The sequence below is a fragment of the Falco rusticolus genome, chromosome 6 (genome assembly GCF_015220075.1).
Source record: "Falco rusticolus isolate bFalRus1 chromosome 6, bFalRus1.pri, whole genome shotgun sequence".
Classification (NCBI taxonomy): domain Eukaryota; kingdom Metazoa; phylum Chordata; class Aves; order Falconiformes; family Falconidae; genus Falco; species Falco rusticolus.
This window is the reverse complement of record NC_051192.1, coordinates 40,745,291-40,762,533: the sequence shown is the minus strand read 5'-3', so window position 1 is coordinate 40,762,533 and position 17,243 is coordinate 40,745,291. Positions and strand designations below refer to the sequence as shown.

The following is a 17,243-nucleotide window of genomic DNA, read 5'->3' as shown; positions in this document are numbered from 1 at the left end:
ACACAAGATGCCAGCAGGACACTGTGCAGACATCTCTGAATTTCTGCTTGGCTCTTTGTTGGTCGGTTTTTCAAGCAGAAGTATCACACCTCACATACACATTATGGAGCATTTTAAAATGGTGCTCAGCATTGGCCAAGGCTGTCCCTTACTGCCTTCGGTAACACTGAAGCTGAAGTCGTGGGGAGTAGGGGTGGGCCAGCTGCAAGTTGTTCCTAAAACCTCACCAGTAGAAACCGGGAAAATTTTAAAAATAGGAACAGGCATCACAGATGTGTTCATTTATAACAAGGATAGCATTATTATTTCAAAACAAATAATATGAAGTAATCTACAAAGAATGCAAAACCCTAATACTTTACTCAGTAAAGATACTTTGGACTATGAAAGCAAAACTATCCTGCTCTGATGTTGCTAACTCCTGTCTAAAACTCTTACACAATCTAATTAGCTTAAATTGTATCCAAATCCATTAAACTTTCCATTAAGCAACACAGCACCCAAGAACACAGCAAGCAGGAGCCTGAATCTGCCTCACTGACACTGGCAGCAAAACTCCCACAGACTTCAAAAAAGCAGGACTAGGCATGGGCTGCTCTGATTTCCTGCTTTCCTCTCTATTTTCATTCCTAAGAGAAGAGATTTCTAAGTTTAGTGGTCTTTACATGGATGGCTACCACTGTGGTTTTTAATTTGGTAGGGTTGTTTAACAGGGCTGACATTAATGTTGTTTCACAAAGTAGAAGCAATTGATCACAGGAAATACATCAAAATGATGACAATCAAGTAATGGAAGTTGGAGCAAGCATAATCTTACTTGTATGTTAAGTGGAGAAAAAGTTATAAATTAATTTGGGCCTGAAATCTCAACATTGCTTGCAAAATAAAAGAAGAAAGGAGAAGCAAGGGAGCTGAGCTGCTTAATGAAGACCAGTTCCCCTACCAAGACAGCCCTATATAGTCATCTGACAAGATCTAGGAACAGTAGGACCCTTCTGAGAAAAGCAACAGCAGCAGTCATAGAAAGTTCTGACAAAGCTGCAGTCATAAAAAGCAAAGAATTAATGAAAGAAACAAACACATTTATAATTTATCTATATAAAAACCACAAACCAGCTTCACTTTCAAAGGTTTGTGCAAAATAATGGGAAACAGAAACAGCTATGTCCATAACCCATTCTGAACTCCTGTCCACTTTATTTTTAACTGCTCTCCTCTCATTAAGAGATGGAAACAGTATGTCCAGAGGAAAAGATTAAAAACAGACACAAAGTCAAGTACAGCTGTGGTAAAATTCTATTAAGGTAGTTAATGATCTACGAAAGCATTAGCTTGATATACTGCTGCCATCCAGAGATTTCACAGTATTAAAGGTGCTGATAATAATATGCACTTTTGGACTTGGCACTCTGTCTGTCTCTCATCACCATGTACATAAATGCATAATAAGCACAGTGTACTTTGGATTTCTGCAGCTCATAGAACACAGCAATGAAAGTGTAACAATTCACTTCCATATTTGTATGTTGTTTTGCTCTTCTCCAGAATGCAGTACAGTTTAAAATACTTATTTGGAAAAGACCTATTTTTAATGTGCCAAAAAAAGCCAGCTTCCTACCTCCCACTTCCAGCTTCTATTCCTTCTCTGAATTATTCTCTCTAATCATTCTTCCTCCTTCACCTGCAAGAAGACTAGGTGGAGAGACCGATAACAGAAGATCCCTGATAAGGTAGCAGTGTGGTAAATAAGAGTTGAAACGAAGCAAAGCAAAGTGCATTGAAAAGGTTGGCATAGGTTGTTTTGTTGTTTGGTTGGTAATTTTAAACTGTTGTATAAAATACTAATCCAAAAGGTAAGGATAAAAGATGTGATCTGAATGATAAGAATTTGAATTCATGTAAATAGAGGGAAAACTCAAAGAGCAATTTAAAGATTTATGATTGTGCCTTAGAAATAAGAGGGCTATGATCTTGTGGAAAATTCAGTAAAGGGACATAAGGTTTAGTGAGTTAGGGTAAGGCTAATATGTTCACTTCTGTAAAAGCTAAAGTTAGAGCCATGATACTTATGGGTTAGGTTTTAATTTTTTACTGTGGAATGAAATTCTGTTCGGATAAACATGAAGGTAAATGGAATACTCAAAACCTAAGGGAAATAGTAGATTGTCTAAAACTGCAACAGAATTTTTTCTTGACTACCTAAAATGGAGAAACAAGAAAATCTTTGGACAACTATTCACAGAAATAATTTATAGGAATATTTAAGTTACCCCAACCAGATTGCTAGGTTGGGCAGAATCTTGACTTCCCCCCCCCCTTTTTTTTTTCCTTTTTTCTAAGAAAACATGAAGAGCATAACAATCCTGATTATTTGGAGAACAGTAACATTTTGAGTGACATGATTAGCATTTATACTAAATTATTCAGAATGATGACAAAATGCCATTTGGCCTTAACACAATGTGCGCTAGAGCCCATGAGAAGACTAGTTTCTCATTAGACCAGGCCTGGCTTGAAAAACTTTATGACATATTATCAACTTGTAATTTCATTGCCTCTGAAATTATGTTTGATGAGTAAATAGGAATGAGGTTGCTTCCCCATAACAGTGATACATTATTAGAAATAACTTACTGCCATATACACTTCATGTCAAAAAATGAGAAAGGGAAAAGAAAAGGAAAAGGAAAGTGGAATTACTGGAATAACTTCTCCCTCTTCACCTCCTTTTTTTATAGACCAGGAAGAAGAAACAAAGTCCAGAGGACAGGACGGTGGGAAGGTGAGATGCAAAGAAATCAGGTGTGCAGTCTAGGGGAGAACAAGATCCTGACAAGCTGGTCTGCTAGCCTCATAAAGATGCAGGGGTGGGGATAGGGAAAGCTTTACATTCCCCAGCAGTCTTGGATTGTTGGTAAGACTAAGGCATGGTCTCCAATTAAAAGGTTTTGCTGGCATAACCGTATCATTTAGAAGTGTGAAAAAAAAATCCCACCCACATCACTACACCCTACTGGAAATGTAGGTCAAGCAGCAAAATAGCCCATTCAGAGGCTGGGTTTACACTATACCAGTTAAATGGTTTTGCCAATAAAAGCTTTCTTTCTACTGTGGGTGTGTGGGAAGGAGATAGTACCTTTCATGAATCTTTTCATGTCTAGGTAAACTGTAGAAAACTGGAAGCATCAGTAACTACTTGACTACCGCTGAAATTGAAAAGCCCAGCTTTTATCATGGCAGTTAAAGTACTTCCCTTTGGGTCTTTTGCCTGCACTGCAAACAGATACATCCCACAGCCACTTGCTGTCCCTTCCTCACAGGATTAATTATGCTTTGGTTTTCTCTCCTTAATTTGGTCCTAAGATTCACTCCCTTCCCATATAACCCTCAGAATCAGCCTGCCACTTTCAAAGAAATCCCCCAAGGGCCAATTTTCAGGGGGTGTGACCGATACAACTTTCTTTGGCTGCTTTTGAGGCTGTCCCAACTCCAGTGCCTCTGAGCCCAGCAGAAGTCAGGAAATGAGAACATATGGTAAATAGTTTAACTCACACTAGTTTGGCTTTCAATTCTAGCATGATTTTTCAGTGTTTTGCATCTAGTAAGATGTCTGTTAACTCAAAGGCTCTGGTTCAAGAGAATAAATGCAGTGACAGTGGATAGATACCAGTGCACTAAAGTTTGTTGCTAAAGCAAGCTGGGTGTGCCATACTACAAATATATGCTATGTCTATTCATTTTTGTGACAGATGATACCTGAGCTCTGAAAAAATGAACTGTTAAGGTTTAAAGCTCAGTAGGTTTAAACCAAACCAAACACAATAACCAGTATTAGGTTTCTGAGCACATCCAGAGCACTCAGCTCACCAGCAGTCATATATTTACAGACTGGAGCATAGCCCAGTAATAGACAATGAATCCAATAATAGACAATAAAGTCTGCTGTAAAGCCCCTTGTAATAGCAGCCGTTGCCTCTATCAAGAAAATGTCTTTAAATATGTTACCTTTTGAGACTTCTTTTTTCTCTTACTCCCTCTTTTATGGAGCCAGGGTAGATGCTATAAAACAAATAAACATTGATTAGGGTGGGCTAATTCTCATAAGGAACATGGCATAAACATCTTCCCCCTTCAGTTACCTTATATTGACCACATATACAGTGTAATTCCAGTTCTGGAAAGTACGGTTTAGCTGAAAAACAGGAAGACATTGATCACACGAACGGTGAGATGTTAATGGGGCTCTTTGTTGCTTAAGATAGAGTTAGAATTTTACCCTTCTCCCCCTTGAGAAATTCCCTTCAGTTTTTCAAAGCAAAGAGAACATTCTCCCATTTCAGTGAGGTGATTGTTACATTAGATGTACAACTGGTAGTGAGAGATGTGGGCTTTTTTACTGACAGAAGGAAATCTCTTTAAGGTCATGACACAGTGAATAGGTGAGTACACAGGATGCTGAACTTTTTCTTTTCTCCCTCTCTTCCTCATCTTAAATTCTCAGAAACACTTCAATTAGAAAAGATTTACTGACAAAACTACAGGGTCAATTTTCACCTAAAAGTCTACAACCTTATGATCTTTATTTCAGACCTTTGCATTATGTATTCTGAGTGGACAATGGCTGCTCAGTTTTCTCCCTGGGAGACACTTTTGCATACTCTGCTAGGACCAAGAGACACCTTTCTAGATTCTTTGGTTCAGGCACCTACATACTTTGCCTGGCTACTGCGGCTAAAAGGACAACCTTGGCAGGGTTGGACGGCTGCATTTCTGGTTTGTAGATGACTGTAGGTCCTTAGCTTCTGAAAGCCAAAAGCCTCCAGGTTTATTAAAAGAAAAATAAAGAACAATTGCCATATATTTATGACATCCTATGTTCATGTTATTTAACTGGTATAAAGACTACTTACAGATTGTGTGAGAGCCACTATGTATACTGTCAGAAAGGACAGAATATCTGTATTCCAACAGAAGGAAGTTTCAGAGGCAAGAACTTCAAGAATCCTCTACCCAGAGGGCCCAGAAAGGAGCTTATGTCTGCTAAAATGGGCTGAAAACCCAGGAGCTACTAGAAACTCCAACAACTGACCTATAGCAGAAGACTTCTGAAGCAGAGAATATTAGGGTAAACTGGAAAAAAGTGTATTGCCTCACACAAATACACACTGCCTGTTTTTTTATTATTTCTGTCACAATATAACTTCAAAACCACACTGGTATTTGGGGAGAAAAAATTTTGCTCTGAATAGAGAGATGTTGGAACTTAGACATCTTTCAGTCTCTTTTCCTCCTTCAATGACAATTCTGATCTCACCACACTTTCCAAAATCTCAGTATCTACAATTCTTATGAAGCTGGCTAGTATAGTGCAGACATTTCAAAATCCTATCCACAGTGCCTAATAGCCCCAGCTAAACCTGAATTAATTACTGCACAAATCAATAATACAAAGTTCTTCGGAGAACACATATTAATTTAATAATTTATTTGGTAGTCTCTTTTCCTTTTCTGATTGATAACATCAGTGGGGCAGATTCATATAGGTAATCACACAGGAAAGAAAACTTAACTTACCCATTCTGCAACCACATCATGTACTTTAGATACTGAGTCGGAATTGGAACTAAAGACAGTTATAGATATCCTGTAGAATAGTCCACCTGTCCATTAGAAACAGCATTATAATGTTAGAAAATGAGCAAATTTACCTTTTTAAGAACAAAACTTAAGTTTCATGATGAATATAAAGATTGGCTGAACGCCAGGTACAGGAACACCTCAAGCTCTTTTTGGCATTATGCAAGTTTGGAGCAAACAAGCCCTGCAGGCTTGGGCCCATTCTTACTAGTCCTGTCGAATTAGATGAGAATTCCTTCCCTCTCCATATTTTTAGAGACACTTGAAATGTGACATGGAAACTCACAATGTACATATAAATAGTATTTTGCATATGCCTTTTATGTGGTGTGTAAAAGCAAGATTATGAAAGTGTCATGAATTTAGAAAATAATCATAACTACTGAAGTCTGTTACATGGATAAATTCTCCTCTCAGCCATATTGTTATAATGCAGAATTCAACCAATGCAGATTGGACTAAAAACTTTGTGAGAGCGAATAAGGCTCATCAATTGAAAGTAACAAGATAAATGAGGACAGAAATAGGTGGGAGAAGGGATATCCAGCTCTTCTTTTCACTACATAGTCTTGGCTCTTAGGCCTGGTTGATGGCCAGATCATAGAATTAAGCTCATTAGTTTGTAGGCAGCTTTAAAAGATTTCACATCTAGTAAATAACATCAAATGATCTCATAGTTATGCTCTGTGTTAAAAGTCTACACCTTTCACAAGTTAATTTTTTTTCATTAAGCTACTAAATCTTCTGTATGCTCTAGCTGGATAAAATTTCTCAGGATGTGGGGGAGGTTTAAGAGTTTCTGGATCAATTCACTTGTATGAGTATGTACATGTGGCGTTGCCTGGTTCAAGGCTGTTAGAAAATGAAGTTATGAGTCTTGATCACAGATACATGTATTTGTATAAATCTTATCTAAATCTTGCAGAGACTTTACATAGGACAGAACAGTACATGACAACAATTGTACAGAAATCCCTTTCTGTTTTTTGATTGTAAAGGAATTACTCTATCTTTCTGACTCTAAATAAAAGACTTTTTATTCTAGGTGGAGCAAATTTCATTATTTTATAACTTCACAGATAATCAAGTATCTGGAAAAATTTTGAAGTCAGTATTTTCCAATTTAATTGTGCATATTAGTTACTATCCTATTCATGAGCTAGCCTGAGTATTGCTCTTTCTTCTCATTATGGAATTGATCATATGGTCACTGAGATTAGTATGAAAATTCCTCTGCAATAAAATCCTAAAAAATGAATGTCTTACAGGAAGATGGTTTACCAGTTACCTTCTTTGGTAAGCTATGATTAGATTTTAGATATGGGTAGAATGAACTTGCTTGGTTTTTGATTTATTTTTGTTTTTTCTTCCCCTAACTTAGCAGACACACAAATTTGTGTGCAGTTTAATCGAAAATGTATTTTAGTTTCTTATTATTACTGTGATAGTTTCAATTAAAAGAGAAAAAAAAGCCTTTGGAAGTAGAAAATTGGACTTTGCTCAGTTGAAAACACTTGTGAGAGCTGGATCTCATTTATATGTATATATCCCTGTATATAATATATTAAATCCTCTATGTATACTGTACCTTTTATACGTGCTACACACACACATACAGAAAGTGTGCATTATATATATTCTCACACATTAATATATAATCCTATATATATAATTTTAACCTTATTTATGTAATTATTTATATGGATAAAATCACCTTAATATAGGAATATGCAAATTATTTTAAAATCAAACATAGTAACTACAAACTAGTTAACAGCTTCAAGATCTCCACCAGATGGTGACCCAAAGCATGTTTTAATGAGGTGAAAAAAGAACAAGAACAAAAAACTAATCTACATTTTTAAAGACTCTCAGGAGACTGCAGTGGCAGATAGTGAAAACTAAAGATGATTTCTCACTCTCCAAATTAAACAGTGGAAATCCCACCTCAAAACGCTGAATGAAAAAAAATATTTTATGGGCAGAAAATTGATGAAAGTAGCCAAAGACAATTGAAAAAGAGGAAAAAGAACCTGGAAAAACCAATTCTCCCACACCACCCACCAACTACAAAATATAATGATCAATGAAATACCAGGTTTTGTTCTTTTAATTCTGTTAGGCAAATTATCAAAGTTTCTTTTGGGAAAATCTTTGCTTTTGCACATAAATCCTCACAAATATATGAATACTGTAATGAAAAACATTCATACAACCTCAGACAATAAAATGGCATAAAAATCTATCAAAATACATGGCAACCCATATATTATCCTCACAGTCTCATGAGAGCTGTCTTAGAGAAGCACACAAAATTAGAAATCACGGTTATTGACATTTACTGTCACTAAGATGTACAAATTCCCTTCTACTGTACTTGATTAGTATTCAAAAATCTTTTGTATGCTAAATGGATCAATATCTAAAGGATGAAAGCTAGCTACTTCTACATTCAGTCTACCAACTGAATATCTAATAGATAAGATGATCTGGGTTTTTTCTACATCTAACTTAACGGCTTGACATACTGTAGTTGACCTCAGGTTGACACAGGCAGCCCAGCTCAGTGAAGGTGTAACATAAACAAGATAAAAAGACAGCAGGAGAGCTAGTAAGTTGTTTTAGTGGTGGGTAAGAGGTGGTATTTTGTCTTGTTCCAGATGGTAAATTGGCCAAGGAATGAAGATGTGATGAAGCTGATGACTGATGGTACATTACAGAAGAAACTGGCATTTGGGACTGCATGGAATAGTGATGGATTGCTGCTGCAGGTGTCATCAGAGTGCCCTTCAAGATGGTCTCTTTGTGCTGAATAATAACTCCACTGTATGATGGTGGCAAAGGTATCACATCTTTCATTATTGCAGTTCTTGATGTCTCCAAAATAGAAGAGAGATTTGCAAAATGTCCATAATCAGCATTTTCAAAATCCAAGGCATGAGGACTAACAATATTCAGAGAAGACGTTCCTTCTCTGTGCTTGTTAAAGGATCCATACACCTTCTCTTCTGAAGCCCATTTGGAAAGCCTCAATATGTTTGTTGATGTCAGAACAGCAGAATTCCTTATGTCTTCATCATCACCAATGATTTCTTGTTCTACTGCCCGTAGAGAGTATCTCAGACTGTCCCCTTGATTTTCAGCGGAGTTTTGTCCTAAAAAAGTTAGATGTCTTCTTCGTGTTACTGTGGTTGGCAAGCTTAACTCTGCTACATCCCACTGAGGGATCAGGCTTGGAAAAATTGTATCAAGATGGTTCTGAAGACTTTGTGGGAGTGGAGGTGTGGAGTAGCTGTTAGGAGGTACGCTGATTCTGACTTTTGAGTCTGACTGAAGAACGTGCCTTAATTCCAAAGACAATGTCATTGGAAGGAAGTCAGAACTCATCAAACTTATGTTTTTTAAAAAAACACCTGCATCTATTTGAACTTTACTTCTTGCTTTATCAATATTATTTGTTACAGCATCATTTGCTGAAAGATGTTGAGACTGTGGTGATCTGTGTGTTCTTGTACTGTTTACTGTACTCTTAATTGGTGTATTGATCAAGAAAGCAGCTTGGCTATCCCTTGAGCATGAAGTCTGGGTTCCTGAATGTGTTGGAAGGACAGACACAAGCTGCTGCCTGTTGCTTAGGAGGGTCGTGTTGGTTTGATCAGTTATGTCAGTTCTGATTTGTATGTGCAAACTATCAAATATCATTAATTTTTCTGTGGACTTTTCAAGTACTTTATCAAAGGGACTTACCTGTACCTGTAAAAAGGGTTGACTCAAAGATGCTTCCAGGGAAGGGAAAGGAAAATCAAAATAAAATTGACTGTTCAAAGACATGGTTAGGTTTGCAAAGTTCACTGCTGACTGCAACTGTGATATTGTCCTGCCACCACTTTCTGAAATTCTCTTCGAAAGTCCTGGCATAAATGAACTAAAGATTTGTGTTTCTAAAGTTGATGCATGACTAAAGAAGTTCATTTCTTCAGCTCTGTGATCTAATAATCTAATGGCAGATGTTTGTTCAGAGATACTGTCAGACTTAGCAAGTGAACTAATGGATGGCAATCCCTCTGTTGGGGAAGAAAGCAGTTTATTAAATGAAAGCCACCAATTTTCTGATGGCTCCCCAGAAAATACTTGAGATACTTCTTTCAAATGATAGGAAACAGTCCAGAAACTTGCTGTTAAAGAAGGGGAAATACCTACATATTTTGTTGGAAAATCCAAGTAACCTGAGTCCCAGGAGTTGCCAACTCTATTCTCTGGCTCTAATACGGAAAAAGCTGACTCTTCATTTTCATTACTATCAGGAAATGCATCTAAATTGTTCTCTAGCACTCCGTTTCTTAGGGTCTCACTTGGCTTTTGAAAATATCCTGAATGTTTTAAATAATGAGACCAATAGTCGCTACTGGATATAAATATGCTGTCGCTTTCCAAATATAGGTCAGTCAATGATTGTTGATAAACAGGCAGGGTCGTTACAATGTGGTTAAATGCTGAGCTTGTCCAGCCTCTTCCTACCAAAAGTGCTGAAAATGTTAGTAGCTCCCTACCGTGTTCTAGGACTGAATCTGTCTGTTGGACATCAGGCATAAATCTTGTGTATGATTTTTTAATGTTTTGAAAAAAAGTTGTTGGGTTTGCATGTGGAGTCTCCACGGAGGTTAGATTTGTAATGCCTCCTGAGTGATTTTCCTTAAGGTGCATAGATTTTCTAAATGGAAATTCACTGCTTGCTGCTAACAGAGAAAACGTCTTCCTATCAGCATTGCTCTCTATCATTTCCAGGTTAAAACTTTCAGGTGTGAAGTTTAGAAAATCTAGCTTACTTTTTTGGAATGACGATTTCTCCTTTATAGGTGATATAGTTAACCTAGAATGTCTGTCTTCTTGAATGTCAGAGGTGGTATGATAATTAAATACTGTCTTATTCCACAAACTCACATGCTCCAAGACATTGCCTACATGCATGAAATTGGTTGTGCTGCTGTTGGAGGATGAAATCCACACAGTTTCTTTTTTGTGTCCGTAAGCATTGCTGCTGCTGCTAACAGGAGAGTGGAACACTGACTCAGAATGATCTAGCCTATTTGCCAAAGTCCAGGCTCTCTCTGCATTAGGACTTCTGCTTTGAAGAAGAGGAACTGCTGCATTCTCAGAAGGCTTTGTACCAGCATCTGCTGTATCAAAAGTGCCACGAAATGAACTTCTAGAATAATATGAAATATTTTCATTTGGTAACTGATTTGTGACAGTATTATCTAGGTCATTTTTTTCTGTAAAAGCAGCCAAGGTATTGTTGCTGGTCTCCTCAGAAGCATCTGATGTGGACAAAGTTGGAAGAAACAAGCTGTACATGTGTTTTCTCTCTGGGTTCTCATCTGCTGAGTTTTTACTGAAATGGAGAGGCCTTTGTTTCACTGGCCAAATAATTGGGGTTGAGATAATTCCTATGGTTTTGACCCCTTTTATCTTAGATTCTTGCTGCCTCTGTGGTCGTGAATGGGAGGATTCAGGTAAACTTCTCTTCATTCGGAAGATAACTGTAGCAGGAAGTCTGAATTCCTGCAGGTCTGTGTGTAGCAAGCCACAGAGTTAATGGATTAAAGAAAATATATGCAACTTAACTGTCTGTTCCTGCCTGCTCTTAGTGTAAAAATCAACTTACCAAGACTGGAAAATTATGCCAGTTAGCTGAGTTTAATTTTCTTCTACTGTAAATTAATTTGTGTTATTTTTCTTAGTACTTCTACTATCTCTTGGGAGTTTCAAAGCCAAAGAAGGGACTTAATTGTCCAGTTTTTATTCATAATAACATTACGGCATTCAGTTCCTTCTGTAGTTACGAAAATCAGACTTAACTACTGATGGTGAACATAGAGTGAGTGGCTCCACAAAAAGAAAAAAGCACAGTTTGAAAGAAATTTTCAGTATTTTCTTCTTACTTCAACAGCTTAGTAAATTCAAACAGGCTTAATTCAGATAAATTCTTTCACACTGTCTACTGTACTGCATGATTGCCAATGTACAAGAAATTATTTGCCAAGAGAAAAAATACTCCAGCAACTTTAAAACCTACAGTAGCAACTGATGCGTTTGGGGTGGGGGGTGGGGTGGGAGGGTGGGGAGGAGAAGAAAGAAAAACAAATCACAACCCCCCCCAGGTTCTAATTTATTTCTGTGGAGTACACTGAAAAAATAAATCTTTACAAAAAATATCTTTAAGCCTTAGATGAAAATTGTAGAAATGTATCTCTGTGTGGTTAATAATGTTTAACAATGATCTTTAACAAATTAAGAAGTATTTTAACAGTGCCTCACAAAATGATGCTCAGTGTCTAGGAGACAGTGATATCATAGAATTTGAGAAAACCTTAAAAGAAATCCCTGCTTTTTTCCTGTGCTAATAATAGGCTCATTTACTACCTTATTTTTTCCCTTAATCTTTCTAAATGAAAAGTGAATGATATCTGATACTGTCAACATTTTCCCTAGTAAAGTCTGATCCAGCTCTTCTTGAAGTCAGTGGAAAGATTCCTGTTGACTCAGTGGAAGTGGCTTTGCTCCATAGGAACGATTCCACTTGGCTCCTGTGCCTGACTAGTGAGGAACAGACAATCCCAGCATACTACCACCCTGGTTGCACAAGCAGGAGCTAGATTATGCCTCATAATGTGCAGACTTAAAACATTTCAGTAGGATGGTTCTTTTCAGACCCGTTTTAAAAATCCCTCTCCCTTCCCTTGTTATTTGCATGGGTAAACACAAAGTATGACACAAAGGGAGTCCCTTTTGTACAAGAGCCAGGTAAACATGATACAAATAAACACCACATTTTGTTCTGTTCTCATTTACACCATTTTTACATGGTCCAGTGAAGCTACTCCTGATTTATTTACATGTAAATGAGATCAGACCTGAGACATGACCCTTGACATTATGATAGTATGAAAAAAACACCTCAAAATACAATAAATTTTCTCTAGACACAGTACAAGGAAAAATGTAACACAGGATTTCTTACCATTGTTTGGCTTATCGTTTCTATTAGTATCGGGCATGTTAGTGGAGACAGTGGGTGGTGTAGGAGTAGTAGCATTTACAGTAGCTGGTAATAAAGACGAGAAAGAGGTGAACTTGAATGAAACATGAATGTTAATAAGGTAAGACAAAATGGGAACAATGCATGGCAATGTAAAATGAAACCATCTGCACACAATGCCATAAATGTTAAATAAACACATTATTTTTTCTGCACAAAGATGAATGGATATGAACTGAGATCCCAGTCCTGCAATCTTCACTTTCACTGACTTCAGTGGGAGTTTTGCCAGTGTAAGGTTTGCAAGATCAGTCCTGTACTTTCATAAACTCAAAATCCTCTTATGAGAGCTTCAGATCCAAACAGTTGTGCAAAGACCAGAAAGTAGATCTTATAAGTTCTAAGAGGCATGCACTTAGAATATTGCTTGTGGAAAGAATAATTGTCCCTACTCAGGGACTGAAGATGACACACAAATGTGAAACTAAAACACCCATGTAAGAATCTAATTAACTCCATTGAACTGAAATCAGACCCAGAATAATTGAAGTGGAATATATATTTTGAAAGCTTCATATAGGATCTCAACTGTACTGTTCCCACTGGCACTAATGGGAGTCACTCCCCAGAACCCTGGCAAATGTTTCCCAGACAAAGCAGCTAGAACACTTCTCAAAATCAGTGAGGAGCCCAGACTGCAAATTTCACCCACAGCGGACTGGGAGGGTACACATGCTAGAGGAATTCAAAGATCATGACATCGAATTTTCAAATAATAGTTTGGAAAATAATTTGATTTTATTTAGTAACTCCCAGGGAATGCAAATGCATATTCTGACAGATTTCTTTTTCCTGAAAACTCTTTGAACAATCTGAAGGTTACTGAAGTATAATCTCACAGCGTTGCACAAGTTTTGAAGATTTTGAGCAAGAACCAACCTGGAAAGGTTAAATGACTGTATTTTAGGCAGAAATTGCACTTTGGATTTTTTGTGAGGTTGTTTTAGCTAACATTTTTGAGTCTGAAAGTCATAAACTCAGGTTTCATCTTTGGGAGCAGGTTTATGTTCAGGTTTCAGTGAAACACGAAACTTGGGAAAAGAGAAGGAAGAGTTGGACACTGCAGCAGCCAGGTTCTAACTGGGAAAGTGAGTGTATAAAGTGAACCTTATTATACAAAAAAAGCTGCTTTTATATGAAACTTTAGGGCTATATTGTCTGACAGGTAGACAAGGCTTCTTACTGATTGTATCTTCCAGCCAATGCTGTTAAAGAAGGCATCTTCCAATGAATGAAAATATTTGCTAAGCATAATGGAGAAAACAGATCTTTCATCAGATGTAGCTGACATAATCTGGCATCCACAAACTGTGTTACTGGTGCTCTTGCACAACACACAACAAACAAACAAAACAGGAATATAAACTGGCCTCTCAGTTTAAAATAAATCTGCAGTGCTGACAGAAATAGACAGATGACTTTTTATGATTTTCATTATTATGACAATAATGATACTGATGATGAACAGGGTAAATCTCATCCGCCACTTCCAAAGTGACAAACACAGAACACCAGTGACACTTTACCAAACACTTTGCAGAGAAGGAAAGAGTGTTATCTTCATGCAGGTATTCGTAGTCTTTATTGGAGATGCGATGGTCTAAGACAGGGGTCCTCGAACTTTTTAAACAGGGGGCCGGCGCGCGGATGAAGTGGCAGGCAGTCATCTGCGGCTGCTTGGTTCCCCCCGCCATGTGTGTTCTATAAATACCGGGGGCCAGACTGAGAACCCTGGGGGGCCATATCCAGCCCGCGGGCCATAATTAGAGGACCCCTGGTCTAAGAAGTTAAGAGAGGCAAGTTTGAAAGGTAGCATCTTTTATTAGAGGCATTATCTTCTACTAGACAAGTTAATACAGCTGGAAAAAGGCTGAGGCTTTCAGAAAGGCAGGCTTGTATCACTGTAAGTGTGTCCATTTCTGCAGCCATATTAGCTGACCTAATGAAAGATATTCTCTGTCCTTTCACAAGATGCCATTTTGATAGAGGGAAATGCTCAGAGTTCTTCCAAGAGAATACACAAAGTTCTTTATATGGTGGCTATATTAACCTTTACATATAAAAAGCCTAATACTGAATAACTGTTGCTGTGACATTTACCTAAGGTATTCAAGTAGCAGTATTTAGATCATATTGTGCTTTGTGAATATGATGCCTGAAAATTACTGTTTGAAATCTGATTACAGACATAATTGGCATTTTACCTTCCCTGTGAAGACCAGTAGAATATGCTCCAAGAACCTGAACTAAATTTAACTCAGGAAAATCTTGGAGAAGTATACTGAAGACTGACATAGGTCTCTTAGTGGCTTCCCAAGCTGAGTGCACTTTCCTTTTTATTTTTAAACCAAGTCTGATTTACTTCTAAATGCTGGTTTTGAAAGAGTTCTGTGACTTTCTCATCCCCTTTTATACTTAATTCTCTTCTGTCTCCTTCTTCCGCTGTTCAGCCTGAAAAGGGTTACAGAGCTAGACATTTTGGGTGCAGCTGCTGCTGCTGTGATTGAAGTTTAACATGGCATTCCACCTCATAAGCAGGTCTGTGTTCATGAAGGTCTTGGAAATGGGCTGATGTTGTTCATGTTGAACATTTTTATAGAACTTCAGCCTCTAAGCAGAGCAGAAAGAATTAACTGTCCTTGCATGTCCAATTCACATGGCATGAAATTCTTTAGGGTTTACCTATTCCTTGCATTCAACTGAGCTGATCTTTAAAGACACCTAATGAATTCTTGTCTGGGGTGATTTTTACAATAATAAACCATTGGTAAATGATGTAACAAGTATTTCATTAGCCAATAGCTTCTGGATTTTGCAGTTTGATGTTAAATTTTTACCTGCTACTGTCACAAGTACCTATAGCTTATTGGGAAAAAAAATATGAATAGTCAGTTCCTTTATTTACATCTGCTCATTTTTTGTTTACAGATGCATCCACTTCTTACCCTGGTTAATATTTTACCGTCAAAATGTGCAGGAGGAGAAGAAATGGAGAAAGAAATGAAAGCACTCAATTAATTCAGTTTTGATATAATGAAGACTATTTGGAAAATGTATTATCAAGGGAGTGATCACATTTTTTCCACATATTGTACGTACAGGACACCCACACACTTGATGAGACTAAAGAATTCCTTTCCTTGCTATTTTTTATTGCAGTTCACCCTTTTAGAAACAATAACAAAAAAGAAAGGGAATGAAAACCCCATGGTAAAGGTTTACCAAAGATGAAACTGTGAAAATGACCTGGACTTCTTACCTTGGCAAAGGCTTCCCAGGTTTGCACAACTGGTTGGTTCAATTGCAGAAGAGGGAATTAGGTATGATCCTTTAGGAAAAGAAAGTAGAATAATTAGAAAGGTTTGGCTACTGGGCATAAAACTATCATGTCTCAAAATATACTGTATCTTGCCGTGACAGTCTTCTTCCTAACTTCTCTCGGTGGCTAAAGGGATACTGTCGTTTGCCTGTAAGAGCCAAAGTGTTCCTATTTTCTGTTGCTACTGAGGTATCCATGAAAACCCTGCTGACTTGCAAGTTAAAGTATCATTCCCTAGTTTTCTTAGCTTTCACTAAATAGCATTGCATTAAATGAATGCAGCTTGTGTGTACTCTGTGAAATGGCTTTAAGTGGAGGGGTCAGCATGGACATAGGATTTATGCAATCTTTATGAGTAATCATGTGTGCCTTGGAGAAGCAACCCTGCTCCGCTGCTGTGGCACAGGTTACCTGCCACACACTTGTGAGTAATCAACCTGTGACAGACACCAACCAGATAAAAGGTGATTAAACTTGTTCCTCTGCTCAGGGAGTGGGTGTGATTAATATTCTGGTATGCATGATTTATAAGCAGATAATGTTATAACTCTGTATCTCTACTGATTTATTCATATTGACATGCACACACTGTGATGATCTGGAGAAAAAAACAGGGCATATAAGAATGGCTACAGAAAAAGAACTGGTGAAACTGCATTAATGACACTGTGTATCCCAGCGGTTCAGCTGCAGATACAGCTGCTTTTGCATGCTGTGTTGAAAATAACGGGGCCATAGAGCATGGCATAATCTGAATCTACTGGGAGCGTTGCCCTTTTGGCTTTTGCTTTACTGCTTCAGAATCATATTGACTCAATGAGGTTCTCTCATGAAACATTGTATCCTTCCATAAAATTAAACAGCCACCACCCATCAGCTCATAAAGATAGCTAGGAAAATATTTCCTGTGATGCAAGAACAGATGAAGCACGGGGCCTCAACAGAGAAATCATGTCACACTACAGATACCATTACATGTATTGCTGACGAAAACAGGGCAGAATTTAAAACATGTGATCCTCAACAAATACTAAAACTCAGCATTTTTTAATTTTTTTTTTCCTTGGTACACTTCCTATGAACTCCAGAAAGGATGTTCTAAGTGATTCTAGTACCTCTTGAATGAGGGATTCCCCCCGTCCCCCCCAATATATTTGATAATATTAAGCAGTAGTATCAATGCCTACT

General features: G+C 37.6%; 1 protein-coding gene across 5 annotated transcripts in view; it reads right to left on the bottom strand.

Moving 5' to 3' along the window:
• The window catches only part of ADGRG6 (adhesion G protein-coupled receptor G6), a 112,799-nt gene that overhangs the window by 42,214 nt on the left and 53,342 nt on the right, over positions 1-17,243 (bottom strand). For 3 of the 5 annotated variants that reach the window (XM_037392451.1, XM_037392452.1, XM_037392450.1), the window contains exons 5-10: positions 15,996-16,064; positions 12,659-12,742; positions 8,166-11,207; positions 5,575-5,660; positions 4,140-4,192; positions 4,006-4,059 (exon numbers count right to left, since the gene is read on the bottom strand). In XM_037392451.1, coding sequence (XP_037248348.1) covers positions 4,006-4,059; positions 4,140-4,192; positions 5,575-5,660; positions 8,166-11,207; positions 12,659-12,742; positions 15,996-16,064 — 3,388 coding nt within the window. The remainder of the gene's footprint in view (positions 1-4,005; positions 4,060-4,139; positions 4,193-5,574; positions 5,661-8,165; positions 11,208-12,658; positions 12,743-15,995; positions 16,065-17,243) is intronic. The other 2 variants (XM_037392453.1, XM_037392454.1) reach the window with 2 other exon arrangements.